Source organism: Blennius ocellaris (assembly GCF_963422515.1).
Source record: "Blennius ocellaris genome assembly, chromosome: 4".
Classification (NCBI taxonomy): Eukaryota; Metazoa; Chordata; class Actinopteri; order Blenniiformes; family Blenniidae; genus Blennius; species Blennius ocellaris.
Window position 1 is genome coordinate 21813579 of NC_137653.1, and position 21837 is coordinate 21835415.

General features: G+C 42.9%; 1 protein-coding gene across 1 annotated transcript in view; it reads left to right on the forward strand.

Moving 5' to 3' along the window:
- Positions 1 to 2237: 2237 nt before the first annotated feature.
- The window catches only part of adamts9 (ADAM metallopeptidase with thrombospondin type 1 motif, 9), a gene marked incomplete at both ends in the record, with an annotated part of 31837 nt that continues 12237 nt past the window's right edge, over positions 2238 to 21837 (forward strand). Inside the window, 22 exons of the mRNA XM_080495682.1 lie at positions 2238 to 2334; positions 2662 to 3086; positions 4958 to 5120; positions 6963 to 7300; positions 7962 to 8045; positions 8137 to 8261; positions 8545 to 8585; positions 8666 to 8771; positions 9707 to 9853; positions 10371 to 10512; positions 11420 to 11524; positions 12425 to 12570; positions 13927 to 14108; positions 14194 to 14330; positions 14705 to 14822; positions 14944 to 15039; positions 16527 to 16693; positions 16896 to 17025; positions 19171 to 19297; positions 19408 to 19618; positions 19718 to 19882; positions 21410 to 21571. Coding sequence (XP_080351808.1) covers positions 2238 to 2334; positions 2662 to 3086; positions 4958 to 5120; positions 6963 to 7300; positions 7962 to 8045; positions 8137 to 8261; positions 8545 to 8585; positions 8666 to 8771; positions 9707 to 9853; positions 10371 to 10512; positions 11420 to 11524; positions 12425 to 12570; positions 13927 to 14108; positions 14194 to 14330; positions 14705 to 14822; positions 14944 to 15039; positions 16527 to 16693; positions 16896 to 17025; positions 19171 to 19297; positions 19408 to 19618; positions 19718 to 19882; positions 21410 to 21571 — 3414 coding nt within the window. The remainder of the gene's footprint in view (positions 2335 to 2661; positions 3087 to 4957; positions 5121 to 6962; positions 7301 to 7961; positions 8046 to 8136; positions 8262 to 8544; positions 8586 to 8665; positions 8772 to 9706; positions 9854 to 10370; positions 10513 to 11419; positions 11525 to 12424; positions 12571 to 13926; positions 14109 to 14193; positions 14331 to 14704; positions 14823 to 14943; positions 15040 to 16526; positions 16694 to 16895; positions 17026 to 19170; positions 19298 to 19407; positions 19619 to 19717; positions 19883 to 21409; positions 21572 to 21837) is intronic.

Consider the following 21837-nt stretch of genomic DNA (forward strand, 5'->3'; position numbering starts at 1 on the left):
TGCCGGCACTTTATTTAGTCATAACTTTTAGAGCCACTCGTATTGTGCTATCCCAGCATGCACTACTTTTAATAGGTCGAATCAAATAACTTGCTGCATTAATGTCTCTATAAGAACTATTGGTGCAGATTTATTGAATTCAGATATGAACTGACAGACACACGTCTGAATCGTGTTTTTAATGAGTGACAAACTGTCAAATCTAATTTAATGCTACTTATATTTATTCTTTATTCGGGGATTATTTAATTGTGTGAACAAAGCAGCAACATCACAAAGGCAAAGAATATTACGCTTATATGTATTACTCTGATTTCAATGTTTTATACATGTATATTCACACATTGTAGAAATGCACCCAATGTATAGTCTAGACATCTTTTTTGTCAGTTTATTCATACATCGTGCACTGGTCCTCACAAGATACTCAAATGCATGGGGGATTTAAGGTCACAATGTAACTTTACATGCATATTTTTGGAGAAAAGGCATGCACAAACTCCACACAAAAAGTCCCAGCATGGATGTTAACCAACAAACCACTATAGTACTGTGTAGAAAATTACTCTTCCTTTAAAATAAGTCATAATGTAACTCCTCTATATTTTAATTAGCTGTTATCTGGTGCTAATTTTATATCACACTGCGTAGAACTGTTTATTCATTAAGAGTATCCATTTGATATATCAGTTTATGTAACAACCACACTATATAATATATCTGTATATAGAGAGATATTTGATATTTCAGATATGATACATTTGGAAATAGGGCATTTTGATAACCTTCATTTGTTATATGGCTGTATGGAGATCATCGATAAGTAAAATGCATGAGGAGAGGTGGTATCAAGGCTGGAAGACTAAATAAAAATAATATAAGCTTTTTGAGTTTTTGGGAAGAAATAACCATATTGTGATTCTTTTCAATGCCAGACATGCCAGTATATCTGTGATATTGGACGTGAGGTTTGAAAAACTTTCTTTACTCCATAATAATGGTTCAAATAATAATAGTTCTAATAATAATCTGTATAATGATAAAAGCTCTAGTAATACTTTTTTTTTAAGTAATAGGACTGTATTGCATAGGACTGTATTGCTTATTGCTACAAGAAATACTATCAAAGATATTGTTTCAGTTATAAGACATTCATATGAATATTCATCTGCACCTCATATCTCTCTCTTAAAAAGCTTCTATTAACTGTTTCCCTATATATATATATATATATATATATATATATATATATATATATATATATATATATATATATATATATATATATAACAAAATGTTTACTGTGTGTGTGTGTGTGTGTGTGTGTGTGTGTGTAGGGTCTGGGATGTCGGGAATGGACCAACCACTCTTTGATCGTCCGCATAACAAAATCACATCTAAAGGTTTCCATATAGCTCGTCACATTGTTCTGCCCAGAGGAGACTATATAGCTCCTAAATCCGTTAACCCCACACAAAACCTTTTTCACCACCCAAGTCGTCAGATGTTGACTATATATGAACCAACACTGCTTGCCAGTTTGAATTTTGTCACTCTGTGATCCTATGAACTTCTCAGTATACAGCCGTGCCCAGATTATCTGGCCAGTGGCCCAGGGGCAGGCATTTCCTATATGCGCCCCACCTCACTGCCATGGTCACTGACCTGCTCTGTGCATTGTGCTGCTGCCCTGCCCTCCCCCCCCAAAAAACCTCAATACCACAAAAACCAATTCAAGTAAGCCAGTATGTCAAGTTGTGCCACATCTGTATTTGAGTCATCCACATCTCTATGCATTTTAAGGCCCCTGGTTTGTGGATTGTGTATGATCTTTACGCACGTAGCCAAACTGACTCCTCCACAGTGTGGGACCACCCCAGCCTTGTCCCCGAGCTGCGTGAACGGAAGTGGCTTCACAGTGACACCAGTATATACCTTGGCTGTCTGATCCCGCCCCCAGCTGGGGAGAGAGCTGGTTCACGGGCTAGCGGAGCCCATCGCAGTTGACTGTTGGAGCAGCCCACCCCTCTCTGCAGTATGCATGTTTGCCAGGGACTCCGCGAAGCGCTCACGTCCCAACAGTGTACTTCACCGGCCGGAGACCATCTCAAGAGTCGAGGATCCTAGAAATTGGATGTGGCAGGCGGACCGGAGGCGGACAGCCCGGAGTGACCGCAGGAATACAGTGTTACGACAGGAATACAGGCTGCCTCTCTCCTCTCTGAACGTGGACAATCATGCATGTGCTCTTCTGGGGCTTGGGGTTCCTGCTATTCCCTGATTTCTTGAATGTGGTCGCGTCTACGGGGGGATTGCTCTTGAATTCAAGCACAGGTAAAGTATGCCGATCTGACAACCCCACGCGTTTCTCACTTCGCGAGTTTTTTTTTCTTTTTTTTTTTTTTCTTCTTCCTAGCAGAGAATGAATGAGTTTTGAATTCAGCCAAGCACATGACCGTGCAGCGTTTCTGGATGCGTAAAGTTCACTGACTGACGTTTCCTTGCAGAGTTGTAAAACAGCAGATTAGAAAAGAATGAAGACATAAATGTTAATGTCTATAATGCGACCACGGGCACATCTGGATTCACTGATTTGCTCAGCTGCAGTCTGGATGTTACTAAATGCTTTAATGGCACCACTCATCTCTCTTTATTCCGCAGTAAAAGAGGAGATTGGCGCTTATGAGATCGTAACGCCGGTGCGCGTAAATGACGCCGGTGACAAGTTTCCAACCAGCGTGCACTTCAAGAGGAAACGGCGAAGTTTGGACGAGGGCACGGGCAACACCACGGATCACTGGGCCTCGCCAAACATCCACTACAGGATCTCTGCTTTCGGACAGAGCTATCACCTCAACCTGACGCTGGAATCGGGATTTATCGCACCTTTGTACACTGTTACGATCCTTGGAGTACCCCGAGGGGACAACATAACGGATTTTGCAACAGATGAGGAGGGAGAGGTGGGGGTGGAGGCGCAGGGGGTGGTGGAGGAGGAGGACACGGAGTTAAGGCACTGCTTCTATAAAGGACATGTAAATGCACATGCGGAACACGCCGCAGTCATCAGTTTGTGCTCCGGACTGGTGAGTTTTTACGCACCGATTGACCCGCCGTGCAGCGGGGCGTTTGATTTCCACACCTTGAGTTTGTAGGCGGTATTATTGCTTGCAAAAAAAACTCACCGGTCGAGTGTGTGTGTGTGTGTGTGTGTGTGTGTGTGTGTGTGTGTGTGTGTGTGTGTGTGTGTGTGTGTGTGTGTGTGTGTGTGTGTGTGTGTGTGTGTGTGTGTGTGTGTGTGGGAGGGGGGGGGGGGGGGCAGCTTCAAACTTTGCTCGCATCCTGCCTTTGGATTATAACTGTTGAATCGTAAAACCTTTTACGCATTTCACGGGCTTTTTTACGCCTTTTACGCATTTTTGACATACTAAAGTGAGGCTGCTGCAGCTTTTGTGTTACTTAAGGATTTTCCAAGCATTGATTTGCAGTTGCAATAATGCTGTCAGCATCCCGATTAGTTGCTGTAAAGTTCATTTTAATGAGCACTCGAGTCTTTCATACCAGTCTCCGGTAGTTGGTGACGTCTTTACGCACGCGAGTACAGCAGTACGAGGGGCACTGACGTCACCAGGAACTGGTCCAACTCCCAGGCCCGCAGAAGCATGAGTTCTGGCGTGGAGCAAAAGTGCACACAGAGTTTATACATAGACAGCACAGTGTGGTGACAGATATGAGTCAGGGGTGCATTTCTTCCCAAATGGCAAATCAAACATAAAACGATTTGAATGCAGAGCTCTGCAGGGAGCTTCAGGCAGCTGAGCTGACTTTTATGCGACAATATCTCATAATTTATTCAGGATCTCAGTGGGGACATTAATTCTAATTGAGGCATTTGTGGGTTTTTATTGCTTTCTATTTCCGTATGTCTTAAGATAATGTGACATTTGTTTTCTCGCAGAGGAATTTCTAGGGAGGTTCTCTTTTGCCAGCTCCATAGGTCAATAAAAGTGCAGGTTCTTGTGCTGTATTAGGAATGCTGTGTTGCCAGGGGCAGATTCAGATAAATATTAGAGGTGGGGCACAAGGGGTACCAGGAGTTAAACCTGCTGTAAAAGTATAAAAATGTATGCTACCTCCAGTTGGACACATCCCCTTGGTTACATCTTTCTTGAAAACATCTGTTTTCTTTAAAGTAAACTACCAAATTCAATCATTCAATCATTACTGAAGGATTGACATCACTTAAAACTAATGACAACCTAAAAGGAACAGGGGGCACCTTCCCCACATAGAAGTTCCATGTTTGTATGTTGCAGTAGTAAACATAAGAATGCAGCATAAACATTTGTTCTTATGTCAAATGCGGCCAACATTTTGTAGATTACTGGTGGACTTATATGCCATGCTTTTCTGGAATCAGTAATTGTTTGGAAGGCTAAAACAAAATACAGTTTTAACAACCCAGAATCAGCTAAAAGTGCTGGACTTGGCATGTACCTTATCTTAATAATCACAGATCTCCAGGATAACCACTCATGCTCAATGTGCCTTGTGAAACACATGTTACCAGGCTTCTAGCGTGCTTGCCAAGAGGTCTGCAGTCACTGATTTTTTTTCTGATAGACATCACAAGTCCTTTCATTTTTCTTTGGGACTACATGCATGCAAATTGTCTCATTTCATCTATATTCACAAAGCTTTTGTGTCTTTGCGCTCTACTTATTTTCCCTCACAATGAGTAAATAAGCCTAATTGTCTGCTCTAAACATTTTTAAGTGAAACCTGAACTGCACCAGAGTGGTTTGAATATTTCCAGAGCAAGTTTTCTCGAGATCTCAAATCTCAGACCCTTTCTGGAGTTGCTTTGCTCATTTGTTTTTTGTATACATTTAAGCTTTCACAGATTATATGTACTCAAATGAAGTCTAACCGTGATGCAATTTCTTTTTCCATCCAGCTTGGTACTTTCAGGTCTCCTGAAGGGGAGTATTTTGTGGAGCCCCTGCACAGCTATCAAGGAGAACATTATGAAGAGGAACACACAAAACCTCATATTGTATACAGGAAGAGTGCACCCAAGAATCAGACAACTGTGGAGTCCTCAGCTTGTGACACTTCAGGTACCAGCATGCATTATTCAGATATAAACACACACAGGCATCACTTGGCACCCATGATCAATCCTGAAGCAGACATCAGCTGACTCACTGTGCGTGTGCGAGCGTGTGTGTGTGCATCAGTTTTGATATGGGTGAGTAAAGAATTCACCATGTGCACGCACGCACGCATGAACCACCTTGAAATTGGTTCCCACAGACATAATCAGGTGTAATTGTTGCGTCACTCCCAGTCTCTATCAGTTTTAACAGGAATCAGTTATGTAATCATCACTAACGTGAGCTATTAGAAGGTAGTGGAATGAAATGTAGTTTATTTGTTGTACCCAAACTTCTGTAAAACAATATGGACTATATGAATATTATTGTGGATTTTAAAAGATAGATAGATAGATTAAGGTATTTTGTTCGACTGGCTCACAATATTACAATAATAGTTGCCCTGGGGTATGGCTGATTCTATCTTCTATCACACTTTAACCAATTCACCATTCACCATTCATCTATTGGTTGCTGAATTTGAACCATGTAAACACTTGCACACATTTACTTTTACAATTATTTATCAGTTACAAGTCACCAATCAGTCTTAACTGCATGTCTGTACTGTGGGAAAAGCCCAAGCAGAACATACCAACTCCACACAGAAAGGTACAGCATTGAGCATTCAACTGTTTGAGGAAAAAACTGTTCAATTTGTATTTCTAGGGTCATACAAATGTGTATTTTTCCCCCTCATGGACTGACTGCAGGCAGAAAGTGTGGTGCCTTGGCCTGGATATAATGTCATAGTTAAGGCAGCACAGCAGTAAGGAAGCTTTCCAGCTCTCACACAGGAAAAAAATCATTTGGAAGTTCACTCTTGTATCATCCCATCTCAGTTTACAGCCCGGACTTCCTGTTGACTCTCGTACTTCCTCTGCCCCTTTGATAAGAAAGTTGGGTAGACCCACTGCTGTGAACGTGCAAGCGCACATTCGACTATCGTAAAAATGGAGCCAGTTTGCAATTGTCAGATAATCAAAAGTCACAAAATATTCCTGGGAATATTTTTTTCCTTCATTCAGTTTACAAATGTTTGTTAGGGTTTCTGTTTTCTGTCATGATGCATATTGCGTGTAGGTGTGTGGTTTTTTTTTTTATTACACACTGAAGGAAAGATAACTAACGTCCATTTTTGGCCAAGAATAACTCTGCTTTACACAGAGTTTCAATGCTTTCTTGTCGGCTTTTAAGGCCAGCAAATTGCTGCTGTGTGCAAGTCATAAATCACAAATACCTAAAAGTGGATTCACCAGCGCGCCACAGCCCGGCTCACTGTTATGTAGGTGTTGATTCATTGCTCGCAGTCCAAAAAAACTTTGATCTGCTGTAGAAAAAAATATTACAGGCATTCAGCAGTTTTGCTGCTGCTGTTAAAACCTGATTAAAATCGGGGAAGTTCTGCCTCTCAGCTGTTGAGAATGTGCACATGGACTTGTGTAGCATTTTTGCATGGCAGAGTTCCAGGTTTACCTAGCCTGAACTCTTTGCCCTCGTGTGAAGGTGAAGAGAGAGAGAAAGAGCTGGAGAGAAAAGCACTCCAGCTTGGGTTCATTTGTCAGCGCACCCTTTGAGCAACAATAAACAAAACAGAGAAGGAGGCAGCAGCTTATTTCAACAATACCCACCTCAAAACAGCCAGCTCACCACATGCGTCTCCATCTTTAAAAGACATGACTCACAACTTTACCTCCGATATAAACCTCTTGACAAACCATGATCTATATTTAGTTTTGTTTTGGACTGACGTCCACCCTGCCCTTTGTTTGTATTCTCATGTTCCTCTTTTGTTTTTCACTCCAGGGCACAAACACAGACATAAGCGACAAAAGCTGAGGAGGAGAGCACCGGCCGGGGTCACCATTATGTCTGGTGCAGACCCCCTGGTCAGTGCCGGTATTTTCAACGATCTGGAGTCGCTGAGCGCCGGCCTGGCCAGTAATGATGTGCTGGGACCGGAGCGCAGCGGTGTTAGCATGAGAGCTTCAAATGATAGCAGCGGTGACTCAGGACCTCACAGGAGATCAAAGCGCTTCCTCTCCTACCCGCGCTTTGTTGAAGTCATGCTGGTGGCCGACAGCAAAATGGTGGAGCATCATGGCGGCAACCTACAGCACTACATGCTCACATTAATGTCCATAGTAAGTTCTGCTGTGTGCGTGCGTGCTTATGTGGTGCAGGAAGCTTCATATCGGTATTGATGCACAGATAAAGACCGACAGTAAACATGCGCAGTGATGCACCTTGGTGTTTGTACCTGCCTCCCTTCACTGTTTCTGCTGTAAGTCAGTCAGGCTGCTTTTGCAGGAGGGCCGTGGGAGGGGAAAAGGGCAGGCCAGGGCAGGAGTAAACACCACTTTCAAACGGCCAAGGGGACGAGAGAGCAGCTTGAGCAAGAGCCTGTCTGACAGCTTTGATGAATGTTAAAAAATAAGCTCAGGTATGTCACATAGACCGCGTACTCGCGGCCACTTCAAATACCAGCTTCGGTGGGCGTCTGGGGCCGGCAGGCCTCAAGGGGGGAGGCTGAGATGACCTATATTTGGTTCTTGGCAGTGGTTGCCTTCTCCGCGGGGGTTCGGGCCATTATCAACTTGATCCTCCAATCAACCAAATGCCTTGCTACTTGTTTGAGACTGTGGGAAGTCAGAATTCAGATCAGATTGAAGGGATCAAGCTAGAGTTAACTGTAAACATACAGTGTGACATATCATCTGGCTCAGGTTAATCAAATGACTCATGTTAGTTCTAATAATGAAACTCGTCTCTTCTTGACGTGGCATTTTTGTCGTCTCCACTCAGGTGTCTTCTATCTACAAGGACCCGAGCATTGGCAACCTGATCAACATTGTGATTGTGAAGTTAGTGATTATAAACAACGAGCAGGTGAGGCTGAGAAGCTCGTGTTCATTTCTGTAGTGCAGTGTGACGTCTTATAAATATAACACATTTCTTCATCTTACTTTATGTTCCTTAGGATGGTCCAGTCATTTCATTCAATGCACAGACCACTTTAAAGAACTTCTGCATCTGGCAGGAGAGCCAGAACACACTGGATGATAACCACCACGCCCATCATGACACGGCCATCCTTATCACCAGGTGCAGGAGAAACAATCCCCCGCTTTTGTTTTTTTTGTTTTTCTGCATGCAAGATATACTTTAGAGAGTATTTCAAATATCGTCGTATCCTATCGACCAGATAGAAACAAAAAAGTGTAATAGGAGAGACTCTGATCAAAGAGTCAAATGTGTTCCAGATGCTTCATCATGGTAATGTCTGTAAAAAATGACATAAATAAAGAAAATCCCCCTCAGGTCAGGAAGATTTCTTCTTTTGTAGAGTGCCATTAACCATGATTCATTGTGTATATCTTCACCACAGGCAGGACATCTGCAGAGCCAGAGATAAGTGTGACACCTTAGGTAAGTCGACTTTCTGTTGATTGGACAGAAATGGTTCTAATGGAACACAGGAAGACTGAAGCCAGCCTCTTGTCGCGCAGGACTGGCGGAGTTGGGAACAGTGTGCGATCCGTATAGGAGCTGCAGCATTAGCGAGGACAACGGACTCAGCACCGCATTTACCATCGCCCACGAACTTGGTCATGTGTAAGCACAGCATGCTTCTGCTTACTGTTTGCCGCACACACACACACACTGTCATCGCTCCTTGTTAGAGGGAGCTCTGGCTGTAGTTAGAAACTGGTAGAGTTTCAGAAGTCTTTCTAGGAATTCACACATGCCTCACTGGGAGAAGGGAACCAAGCAGCTGAGCACATTCGACTCAAACTGCACCTGTATTTCCCAGTTTTGGGAGTATTTTGTACTCTTCGCATTTGGATTTTAAGTCAGAACGGCTGCTTGGTGACCCTTGCACATAAGCAAACTGCCTTGTCCAAAGTACTGAGTCAGCCTGAGCCGGTGGTGTCAGCCTTCTCCAGTGGAGACTGTTACAGACCCTAACAGCCCTCATGCTCTTTCTTACCGCCATACAAAATGTGGGATTATTGAATTCCATGTTTATCCGCAACAAGCGGTGACAACATGCTTAGCAGCAAATCTCAGCGTTATATGGTACCTGTCAGGAGCTTAGTAGCAAGCAGTGTGATGCCGTACCTGTCCACCGCCATCCAGGATGGTCATTATTACAGCCTGCAGGAGCTTGAATACCTCCATTATTCTCCTTGTGATCTGATTTTCCCAGCTGAGTTTCTCCTCTGTGCCCATTGGCCCATTTTCATACTTTAATATCATGCTAGTTTCTTTCCCAATTCTTTCCCAATGCCCCATGGGTAGACAATACCCACACTTAACATTTATTTTCAGTGCACAACCTCGAATGCCTTCCACCACACTGACGGTGGATATCCCATATAGAATCAATGTTTAGATTTAAAGCATGTGTCTGGTTTGTGTTACACAAACACACTTTAAAGACAACTACAAATGTAGTTTAGTCTCATAAGACGGAGGGGGAAATAAAACATTGTTGAAACTCCATGTTGCTCTCGTTTTGAGACGGTTGTGCGTTCCTTTCCCACAAGGTTTAACATGCCACACGACGACAGCAACAAGTGCAAGGAGGATGGCGTGAAGGTCCAGCAGCATGTCATGGCTCCCACACTCAACTACAACACAAACCCTTGGATGTGGTCCAAGTGTAGCAGGAAGTACATCACAGAGTTCCTTGAGTATGTTCAACTGTTTTCTTCATCATTGTTTCAAGCATGCATGGGGCTCAGCTCATGTAGAGTGTAGTGAATCATAGTCAAACGCCAACCCTGTGAATGTCTCTTTTCGTAAACACATTAAAACAGTCGGCGTAGTTTTCCACCGGTTAGATTTCTAAGTAATTGAAGAAAAAAATAGCCTGAAAATTGTCGGTGAAGGTGTAGCCTCCCTCTCGTCTCATCTTTCCTGAAGGCTCGACAGCGAATGCTACTGAGACTCCTACAGTAGAGAAGATAAATACTATGGTACTATTCAGAAATCCCATTCCATACCCTTAACCATGCAAAAACTTCCCCCTGCAACCCTGACTTTATCACCACTCAACATGTAATGCTGGTTGAAGTTTAATACGATGTATATGTACAGAGAAAATTAACCACTCCAGCTGTACTGAGTGTGTTTTCTGTCTGTTTGTGTCTCTTGTTTTTTTTTTTCTCTTTTTTTCTTTTAAGTCATTTTATTTTTATTTCCTAATAGCACAGGATATGGTGAGTGCTTGCTCAACGAGCCCGTTTCTAGGCCGTACAGTCTCTCGCAGCAGCTGCCCGGGCGGATATACAATGTCAATAAACAGTGTGAATTGATATTTGGGCCGGGAACACAGGTGTGCCCTTATATGGTGAGTGGAGTCGACGTGCACATCCGAACATGTCATGTTGAACATGTGAGTCTCTGAGGGGAGCTGCTCCAGTTATGATTGAGTGCTGAGGTGCAGAATTTGAAGCGTTTTAAGCGAATTGCATTTGACAGTTTTGATATACACAACAACCTTAAAGTGTAACTCCTGCCCACAGGATGATTTGTGAGGCAACTATAGAAGGGATGTTGATGTTTTCCCAACCGTGGTGCATGATTTCCTGTAAATGTTTGCAAGAAATCAGTACAGAAAAGAGAAAGTTGGACTAAAAACAGGCATTTTCTTGAGCTGATTGTTTTGTACAAGCACCTATAGCATGATAAACTAGCCTTTTCATGAACAGACGCAGGGCTATACATGACGACCTGTGCATTTAACGCCATTTAATTTCCTGCACGCATTTCATTGTGTTTGCTCCAAAACAACAAAATCTTTTACGTCTGACTGCAACCAAAAATTGGTACAAGATGTAGGATTTTACATGCTGCCTGTAAGTTTAAAGAGTTAAATCCCATACTTGCATTTTAAAACACATTTATTTGATGTGTGTTGTCCAGCCTGCATACTGTATGAAACACTGTAATCAAAACCTCAAAAGAGCAAATAAAAAAAAAAGCAGCTTTCATAGGTTCAGGTTTTTCTCACCGACACGTCATACGTAGAAACTATTGACTGAGAATCAGCTTGCAGGTGATGCAGCAGATTTTAGTGGATGAAGTCACCTTGTGGCCTGTTTAATAGTATAGGGTGACCTGTACGTCTGCCAACATGAGCGGATGTATAAGGTTATTAAACGTGACTCCTATCTATCTTTAATTGTTTTTGTATTTTTAGCTGATGTTGGTGTTGACATAGTGCATATGTGGCTGTGTGTGTGTGTTTTTATTAGACTCAGTGCCGGAGGTTGTGGTGCACCAGTCCGGAGGGGGCCCAGCGGGGCTGCAGGACCCAACACATGCCATGGGCAGATGGCACCGACTGCTCCCCTGGAAAGGTGAGTGTCATGTCCAATCAAGACAGATGCTAATTGAGAGTCGCTGTTTACAGGCTGTGAAAATTAGAGGAAAAAAATAAAACAGCATCAGGAACGAGACTGGAACTGGGTTCAGTCTGAGCAACAGTTGAGTATGAAATGTTTTAGCAGCTCATGAGAAAGCAACATCTTTATCCTTTACATTACGGTTTAATACTCATATGGTTCTGTGTTCTGATCTAACGGCTCTCACCACATCCCCCCCGTCCATTGTCTTGATTTTTACTACTTTCCCGGTGACTCACATCAAGAAAATTGCTCACAGGCGTGGTAATATGGAGGGCAAGAAGACAAATGGAAACAAGTTTTCAAACAGGAATCAGCCTGCTGTTGACGCGTGTGTAAACTCTAATAAATTGAATGTGGCTGGCATGTAAGTGGGGGGCACGGAGCTGTGAGGGACGGCTGCTTTCGAAGGAACTGTCTCCATGGAGCTCTTAATTAGGACTTTCACACAAGCCGCTCGCTTCCTGCCACCAAGACTGCCAGAACATGAAAGCAACACGGGGCTGCACACATCTCTATATGTTGTATATACAGTCCATGTTACGATCTTTGTGTTTCATCTCTTGCCGTGCCAGAGTGCGCCACACAAATGACTGAGATTATCCTTGTGTTTTGAGCTGAGATGTATTCATTGAGTGTGTGCGTGACATTTTCTTGTCTCCTTTCCAGTCAGACACAGCCGTAACACATCTTTTTTTACCACCCTCCCTTTTTTTTTTCCACTTGCTGCACTGTATAATTTCTCCCAGATTAGCATCAAAGCACGGGACAATAGAAATATGTCATACGGGTTCCATGTATAAGATCTTTTACTTTCCTTGTGAAGAATTCATTTATGTTTCTCTCCCCTCGCAGCACTGCAAACATGGCCTGTGCATAGCCAAAGAGCACGACGCCACGCCAGTGGAGGGAGCATGGGGTGTATGGAGTCCGTTTGGTACCTGCTCGCGAACATGCGGCGGAGGCATCAAGATCGCCATGCGCGAATGCAACCGACCCGTGTGAGCAGTCCTTCTCTTTGTAGTCACGCATACCTACTGGACCTTGTCTCCCTCTCGGCTGCTGATGTCAATGTTCCATAGCTCAACCCCCCTTCAGGGAATTCTTTCCATAACGAGTGTGCATCAAACAAGCTCTTTGACGGCACATCATCCCGGGTTGTTTTTCCATGAATAAAAGACAGATCTTCAATGTTTCCTTTCATCCTGTTTCAATGGAGTGAGGAGAATGACAAAGGATCAGGATGTGGTGGCATCCTCTAGGTGTGCCAGAACTGGGGAAGAGGCATTATGAGATTTAAGCCTTCCTAAAATATCACAGCCATCGACCAATTTCTTATCTTCTGAGAAAATTGATTATTCAGATGTTTGAATATTTTTACAGTTCAAGGGTCACAGTCTGATTCCGTCTTTAATGGGCTGGACTTGAAGTATAGTGCCATAATAACCTTTAAATTGGAACTTTAAAGTTTTTTTTTGTTGTGAGTGCAGAAAATACGTCATGAAAATGTCTCATATTTCACAATACCACACAATTATTACAAGAAATTACTATGATCTGAATATAAAATCAATTTCAATGAAACCTTCTGGTGCAAAATACAGTGCAATGTCCCAAAAATGTCCCCTATAACTCTTACATTTCTGCATGTTTTTTGCAAATTGACCCTGGCAGCTTGTGTTTAAGGTTTGTCAACAATAAGGGAGCTAACTTCCCTGACAGCATTGATATCTCTGCTCGGGTCTCAATGGTGTGTGGCGATGCCTACTCTTAAGAAATGTGTCTAAAAATGCCATTTGAAATGTTTACAATTTCATTAGTGGTCTGGCTGGATTGGAGCCTCTTGCCGGCTGGTTTTGGCCCACGGGTCTTATGTTTGACACCCTTGCACAGATGCTGTACAAGTAACATAAAAAAACCAATCTAATTTGATACACTTTTCATGTTTTTATGTTGAGACTGTCTAAATTTTTTTTAAACATCACGTATACTCTACACAACAAAGGAAAACCCAAAGGTTTAAATTTAAAGGTTGTTTGGCACTCTTTAACCTGTCCCGGCCACTCAAGACAAAATTGGGTCATATGTGGCCCCTGAAGTATAATGTGTTTGACACCCATGATTTAAAGCATTTCCCTCCCACTCAGTTCACTTTCATGAGTGAATCCTTTATTAGAATAAACACAGGCTGGGCTTATACAGTATGTCACTACAACACCACAAGTCACTTTGTGACATCTGAATGCAAGAGATACTTCTCCAAGCTAATATTTGTTTAACTCCACTTCTTTCAAGTTATTGTAATCAGTTTAAATTTACTAACATGTGTCCTCTTTCTGGTGTTTTTCCACGTTCAGGCCCAGGAATGGAGGAATGTACTGTGTTGGTCGTCGGATGAAGGTCCGTTCCTGTAACTCTGAGCCGTGCTCCAAGCAGAAGAAGGACTTCAGGGAGGAACAATGTGCCGCCTTCGACGGCAGGCACTTCAACATAAACGGTCTACCTCCAAATGTCCGCTGGGTGCCCAAATACAGCGGAAGTAGGAGTTGTTCTTCTTCATGGTTGAGCAGCAGATGTATGGAGAGAGTTTGTATTGATTGGTCTTCTTTCACACTCTCTCTCAGTTCTGATGAAGGACAGGTGTAAGCTGTTCTGCAGGGTGGCGGGCAGCACAGCCTACTATCAGCTCAGGGACAGGGTCATCGACGGCACGCCATGCGGACCCGACACTAACGACATCTGTGTCCAGGGCCTGTGCAGGGTGAGCCTCTTCACTTCGGGGTTTTGCATCCAATATGCATACACTGCAAGCCAGTTCAGGGAGTTGCCTTTCTGCTCTTGACATCTGGATTTCAAACCACAGCCAATCTCACGCACAGTGCGTCGTAACATGTCTTGTGTTTTTCTTTATTATTGTAATGGAAATGGTTTCGGTGTTATTATTGTAATTGAGAAAATCTTTCATGTCTTCATGTGCATTCAATCAGGAAAGAAGTAATTGCCAGGTGAATAGGTGTTTTTACTTATTTTATCCCTCATCCGTCCTTATTACCCATCGCGAATCCTATAAAATTCTCTTTTTAACACTACTGATCTTCTGTCTTCCTGTCCTTCTGTGACCTTTCCACCGAGCAGCAAGCAGGCTGTGATCATGTATTGAACTCCAAAGCCAGGAGGGACAAGTGCGGCGTTTGTGGAGGCGATAACTCCTCCTGCAAGACCGTTGCCGGCACTTTCAACATTGTACGCTACGGTGAGCTACGACTTCCTCACAATTCGCACCTGCAAACAACAGCAGCCGTCATGCCACTTCTTACATTGTTTTCACATTGTTATTGTCCGGGAATAACTTGTTGCATTGGAACCATTTGCAGGTTATAATGAAGTTGTTCGAATACCGAGCGGTGCTACAAACATAGATGTGCGTCAGCACAGCTACTCAGGGAAACCAGAGGATGACAACTACCTCGGTAAGATATTCTCCAATATTTTTTTTTTTGTTGCACGTTTTCTCTGTTTATGTGGGGTTTTAGTGCTGAACACTGAGCATAAAATCACGTACTGCAAGTCCAAGGAGTCACCACATTGTGTGAGTGTTAATCTGTTAATGAGGCAGAACGAGGCCTTTGGGTGCTATTCCAGTCAGGCCTGTTCGCTTCTCAACTCTTAGTGTCTCTCGTGCATCTTAATGCTGTGTACTAATGCTTGATCTCAGCCCCGCTTGTGCCGTTCCATCGAGGAAATCTTGTGTGCATGCATATGTGAAGTATGCATCTGTGCATGTGTGTCGTGATTGCGTTTCGATTTTCATCCAACATGCAAGCTTTTACTGCAGTTTGGCATGCGTTTGTGCAATGGGGACAGCCGTCAGGGCCCCACAGTGGGGACGATATTTTTGGAGCGAGTGCCACTCTCCACAGTCACATTAGTGTAATGTGTGAAATGGCGAGGAAAGTAAAGGCAGGAAATTAGCTCCATAATCGCATTAAGCTGAGCGAGTGCAGGAGGCTGGCCGCTGAACAGGACACCCCAGAATGGCACTTTTTTTTGTCAGACGCTGTGGAGTATTTTTGCTCAGTACAGCTTCACTGCTGCTTACTGTTTGTACCTCACTGTAACTTAACGCACAGTTTCTGGTCTATCTTGTTGTTGCAATAATAAGGTATTGCGTTTTTGGGTTTTTTTTTTGTGTATGACATAAACAATTTATTTTCCTTCTATATTATGTTCAAACACTCCTGTCACTATTCCCTTGTCAGTTTCAATGGATTTCATTTGCACACAAAAACCCCCGAATATCCTCTGTAGCAGGGATGTCAAACTTAAGGCACTTTGCCCAAAATTGGCCCATGAGTGGCACCAATCCGGCCGACCAAACCACCAATCAAACTGTAAAAAGAAAACACTGATTTGTTTTTTTATCTAATCAAACTAGCTTAAATGTCACGTTGTTAGAGAGATTTTATTTAAAAAACAACAACATGCATGACACAACAGCTCTTTTCAGAGTAGACTTTTTTTTTGGGGGGGGGGGGGTAACTGAATTTTGCACCAGAAGGGTTCGTCAAAATTGGCTTTAAGCTGAGATTGTAGTAATTTTTGGTTGTCATTTTTTCATTTTTGTGAAAATATCAACATTTTCATGTTGACACTTGACACTCCTCCTCTATAGAGTCTTTGTTTCTATATCCTCAGCTACTGCTTCAGAACACTATAGCACTATAGGATTGTCGCCCGTGCAAATCACATACAAAAGAAACAAAGACAGCATGTGATAGATATGACATTCTACTTCAGTAAGCCATCATTTTGAATTGTCTGTATATAATGAAACGTGTCCCAGAGTCCTACGCGCTTGGTCCTTCAAGCTCAGATAGTTTGACCCAGCATCAAATACCAGTCATTCCATTTTGTTTCAGTGTGATGATGCACAGTGACCGTTTCTGTCTCCCTGCAGCCATATCAAATAGCCGTGGAGAGTTCCTGCTTAATGGGGACTTTGTGGTCAGCATGTTCAAAAGGGAAATCAAAGTAGGAAACGCCATCATTGAGTACAGTGGCTCCGACCATGTTGTTGAGAGGATCAACTGTACTGATCGCATCGAAGAAGAAATCATCGTCCAGGTAAAGTACTCCTACCTGGACCTATTAGGAGCGATGCACATACAGATATCACACTAAGAGTTAAATATCTATAATCCTCTGCAGGCTCTATGCCTAAATATTGGTGTATGTTTTTGGAAAGATTTGAACGATCCTTATCATGTCAAAGCCCCACAGCCGTGCTGCGTGATAATTTATGTCATATCGTCTGCATTATTCACAGGTGCTGTCTGTGGGGAACCTTTACAACCCAGATGTCAGGTACTCCTTTAACATCCCCATAGAGGACAAGCCTCAGCAGTTCTTCTGGGATGCATATGGGCCCTGGCAGGAGTGCAGCCGCCTGTGCCAAGGTGAGGGGGAGGCACATGTGGTTGGCAGGGTGAGCTGATGGGAAAGGTCAATGATAAATAGTGTGGCGAGAGCGAAGGTGGGGAGGAATGGAGCGAGCAGACGTGGGAACCACCGAGCCAAGGACATTCGAGATGGAGAGGCCTTCCTGGTTAAACCTGACAGGCCCATGCTAGACTTATCGCTCTTTTGAACAAATGATCAGACGTCCATTTTAGAGCACGCTGTTTGGCCGAGTACCTTCTTTAACATGACCGCGGGTATGCTGGAGTGCGTGGGCAGGCAGGGGCGAATTGCAAGTAAACTCAAAAACCTCTTGTCACTTTGTTTTGTCACAGTATGTCTTTCTCCACTTTTTATTTTCCTTCACCACTCTGCTTGAACAGGTGAATTCCAAAGGGAAATCCAAGAACTTCACAGTTCATAGCAGGGTAAAAAACTAAGATGTAATGCCCTCTGCAGGAAAACTCTCAGCCCTCATAACACCGGGCCGCAGGACTCGGTAACATGAGGTATTGATAGAGCGTCTATTATTCGGACGCACATGAGGTTTAGATCTCTGCCCTCTGCTGTACGGTGGAGCAACGTCATTTAACAAAAGCCAGCAATTGAAAGCGGTTTAGTGTAACATTTTTCACAAAGCAAGGTCACCGAAAGTGAAGGACGCTGTTCAAAAAACGAAAATATAGAATTATAGAGAGAGAACAAATGGCAAAGGGTGAATGCTGCAGGTTGAGGTTGAAGACAGTGGTTGTTTGGAAGCAATTTTGGTATATAAAGAAACTTTTGTGCTTTTATTTGGCTTTTTTTTTTTTTTTTTAACTTGGTTAAAAAAAATTATTAAACAGGGCTCACACACACACACACACACACACACACACACACACACACACACACACACACACACACACACACACACACACACACACACACACACACACACACACACACACACACACACACACACACACACACACAGAGGCTTGGCTTATCACAGAAGACGAGATGTACTTGTAAAGATAGTGAGAAAATATTCATTTGATGTCTGTGTACAAGCTACCTTCAGAAGAATTAATCAACTATTTCCATTTGCGGAGTTAAATAAGTGCAGAACTATTTTCCAAGACAAAGCAATGCTATGCATTCAACAAGGACAAATAAAAAGCTTTCATTGAGGCTAGATTGCGAAGCAAATTTTAAGTTGTAAGATTCTTAATAATGGTCAAACCACATTTCAATGTGAAACGCACAAAGTTAAAATTTAATCTTCAAATCGCAGCTTGAGAAAAAACTTGTGAGTTTAGAGTCACTCGCTGTGTGGGAGTTTCCACCCCTGGATCCAATCAGATTTGAAGAATCTCACTCGTTAGCATTACATAAAAGATATCCGACATGTACCAATAGACCCAAGCTTGTTTTGGAAAGTTGATAAAAAGCTCCACAGAGCTGCTGCTTCCATCCTTCTGTTAAACCTGGAACAGATTCCAGGTAAGTAATGGTGTATGCAGGTTAAAAACAGAGAAAGACAATCACTCGCAGCCACACGTGGACAATTCAGGGTCATCACTTAACCTCAAATGCATTCCCACATTTGCATGGGAAAACATGCAAAATCCACTCAGAATGGTCCAGATTCTAACTCAAGATGTTCTCGATATGAGGCGATGGGGTGTTTCACTGTCTTTGGAATGGTACGTCTGCATAAAAAGCCTTCATGTCACAGTGTCATGTCTCAGTCATACAGACATGAGTAATAAAGGTGATGACCCTCAGTGGCAAGGTGGAGCAAACACTTTGCTGTTCAACTTCCTCGCAATCCTGACAATCTATATCATACCTGAGTTATCAGACATAAGCGAAGATAAGGTCAGACAGGAAAGAGGAGCTTCACTGAACAACCTGGTGCATCTGTCCAAAATTGAGTGTTATTTCAAAATCAAGGTTTTGATGAATAAAGTGGTCAGTGGAAAACACTGCGACGTGGGAAAACATTTTTGAAACGATCTTCGATAGCCACATTATCAGATTAAACCAACAAAAGTGGAAGGATAACATGTAAACTCCACACATGGGTGTTTTTCCTTTTTTCCTGAAAACAATTTTCAATGTGTCTGTGTTTATAAACTTGCACTTTTGTGCCATTCCAGGTGAGCGCAAGCGGAAGATTCTCTGCACCAGAGAGTCGGATCGAGTGATGGTGTCAGACCAGAGGTGTCACGGCACAGCGAGGCCCACAGTCATCACTGAACCCTGCAACACCGAATGTGAAGTCAGGTGTGTATTATCGCGTTTTGAGTATTCATACAAACGAATCAGCCAGTGTTCTTTACAGGGTCACTAAGAAAAGTTAGAAGAAAAAAAAACGTTTTTTTCTGTTTATCAAGGTGGCACATCGCTCGAAAGAGTGAGTGCACGGCCCAGTGTGGCCTCGGATATCGCACGCTGGAAATATACTGCGCCAAAATCAGCCGTGCCGACGGAAAGACCCAGAAGGTTGACGAGCGCTACTGCAGTGGTCTGCGCAAACCGGACGACAAAGAGACTTGTCATGGAGACTGCAACCCGGGCGGGTGGGAGTACTCCCCCTGGTCAGAGGTATAGCTGCCGAAGATGGAGGATGGCGGCGATTAATATGTGCATGCGCAGATCGGAGTTTCATCTGATCGGGGGTTTGACGACACCTTTCCTCTGCAGTGCTCCAAGAGCTGCGGCGGGGGCACCCGCCGTCGAGGGGCAGTGTGTCGAAAGGCAGCGGAGGCCGGAGGTGACGAGAGCAAATGCAGTCAAAGAGACAAGCTGACCGTCCAACCATGCAACGAATTCCTCTGTCCACAATGGAAGACCGGTGACTGGTCCGAGGTCAGTTCAGCCCACAGGCCTGCAGCCATTATGACCAGAAGAGACACTTTCCACCAGCTCACATTCACATGGAGCCACAATACATGTTTTAATTCTAAAAATGACAATAACACAGCTCATGAAGTTGGCAAAGTTTGTCTTCTCGTTGAAGTTTCAAGTACAATTTATAACCGCAAACATCTGGTTGAGTTTTTAAGAGTTTTTAGTAGTTGTAGAGTAGAAAAACAATCTCCCAGGTGGGGAGCTCAAGGTGTCCAGCAGCTCACAGTGCAAAAATTCACTGTTACATGATAGCAATAAAAGTAAATACATAATGACAATGTCATAAAACAAGGGATTTAGTAATGAGTTAAATTAGTGATTAAATAAATAAGTGAGGTGAGGTATCCTTGTTTAACAATTTCATCCATTTTTGAAAGTAGATTTAAACTGTTTTTGTTTTGTTCCCATTTTTTTGTGTTTTCAACTGTTTCAGAAATGTAGGTTGTTTAATAGATTTTAACCAATTCATCTTATTTATTTTTTTTCACTGTTTTTCTCCTTGTTAGCCATTTCGCAGTTTTGTATTCTTTGCTTTTACACATTTCCAATTCCAATTTGCCATTTCAACAATTTCAGTTGTTTTCTTTTTTTAATTATGTACAGCACAGAGTGTAGGAAATTAAAAGGTCAATAGTTTCACATCCAAACAATTGTGACCAAAAATGACTACAATGTCCAAGTGTAACGATATGTTCTGCTGCAAAATACAGTGAAATGTCCCAAAATTATCTCCTGTAGCTGTGGCATTATGCTTTTACAAAGTCACCCTTACAGCATGGCTTGGAAGCTAATGTTAGTTTTCTGTGTTTCATGGCAACATCTCCACTTGGGCCTCATGTTTTACACCCTGATTTTAAACCTTAAATGAATATATTCAGTTGTTTTTTTCCTCTGATTGGTGGTAATTTTTTTAGATAGAAAGAAACATTTCAAGGAAGATTTTGTCATTTGTCTACAGTTACTCAGTTATGCAAGGCCTTCATCATAGTTTATTCAGCTATATTTATTCAACTGAAAGAGAAAACATGTTTTTTGAGAGTTGTATCGCTCCTTGCCAGCAGTTATCAGACATAAATGTTACTTGTGCAGCATTGGGGAAGTTTCTTTTCTCACTCTGCTGCTTTTAAGTGCTGGAAAAGTGGTGTTTGCAGGGTACGATCATACTTAACTGCTGCACAGTTTACACACCGTAGAGCAAGGACCTTGCAAAGCTGTGGGCTGCATTCCAGGAATTTTTCAGATTTACTGTGTGGTGTTGCCAAACACTAACACTCCTCTATGTACATACAGACTGTACTAACATAATAATAAACACACTTGCCCTATTTCTTGGACCCCCACCATTTCATTTCACTCCAAAATCTGAATATCCCACTTCACACAACACTGTGAGTTCTGCATTCATAGCTCATTGTTTGTTCATCCACTTGTTAATAATCTATGTAACCATGTAACTTAAGAAAAAAAATAATCTCTGTTTTCCAGTGCCTTGTGACATGTGGGAAAGGCTACAAGCACCGACAGACGTGGTGTCAGTTTGGTGAAGACCGTCTCGATGATCGCTTCTGTGGCACATCGAAACCCGAATCGGTGCAGACGTGCCAGCAGCAGGAGTGTGCCTCCTGGCAGGTCGGACCGTGGGGACAAGTGAGTCCCATCACACGTGTTTACATCATGTTCAAGACACCTCTGTCCGCTTTCTTCAGGCATGTTAGAACTGTGATTATTTGTGTGGATTTGTGTGATTCGGCGGTACTGCGGGAGTGATGTCTGATGTGTGTTTGTCTGCATGTGTGCGCCGATCAGCCATAACATTATGAAAACTCACAGGTGAAGTGAGTTTATGCAGCTCTCTATATCGTGGCCTCGGTTAGATGGTGGGATATATTTGTCACCACCTTTTGAATGCGTTA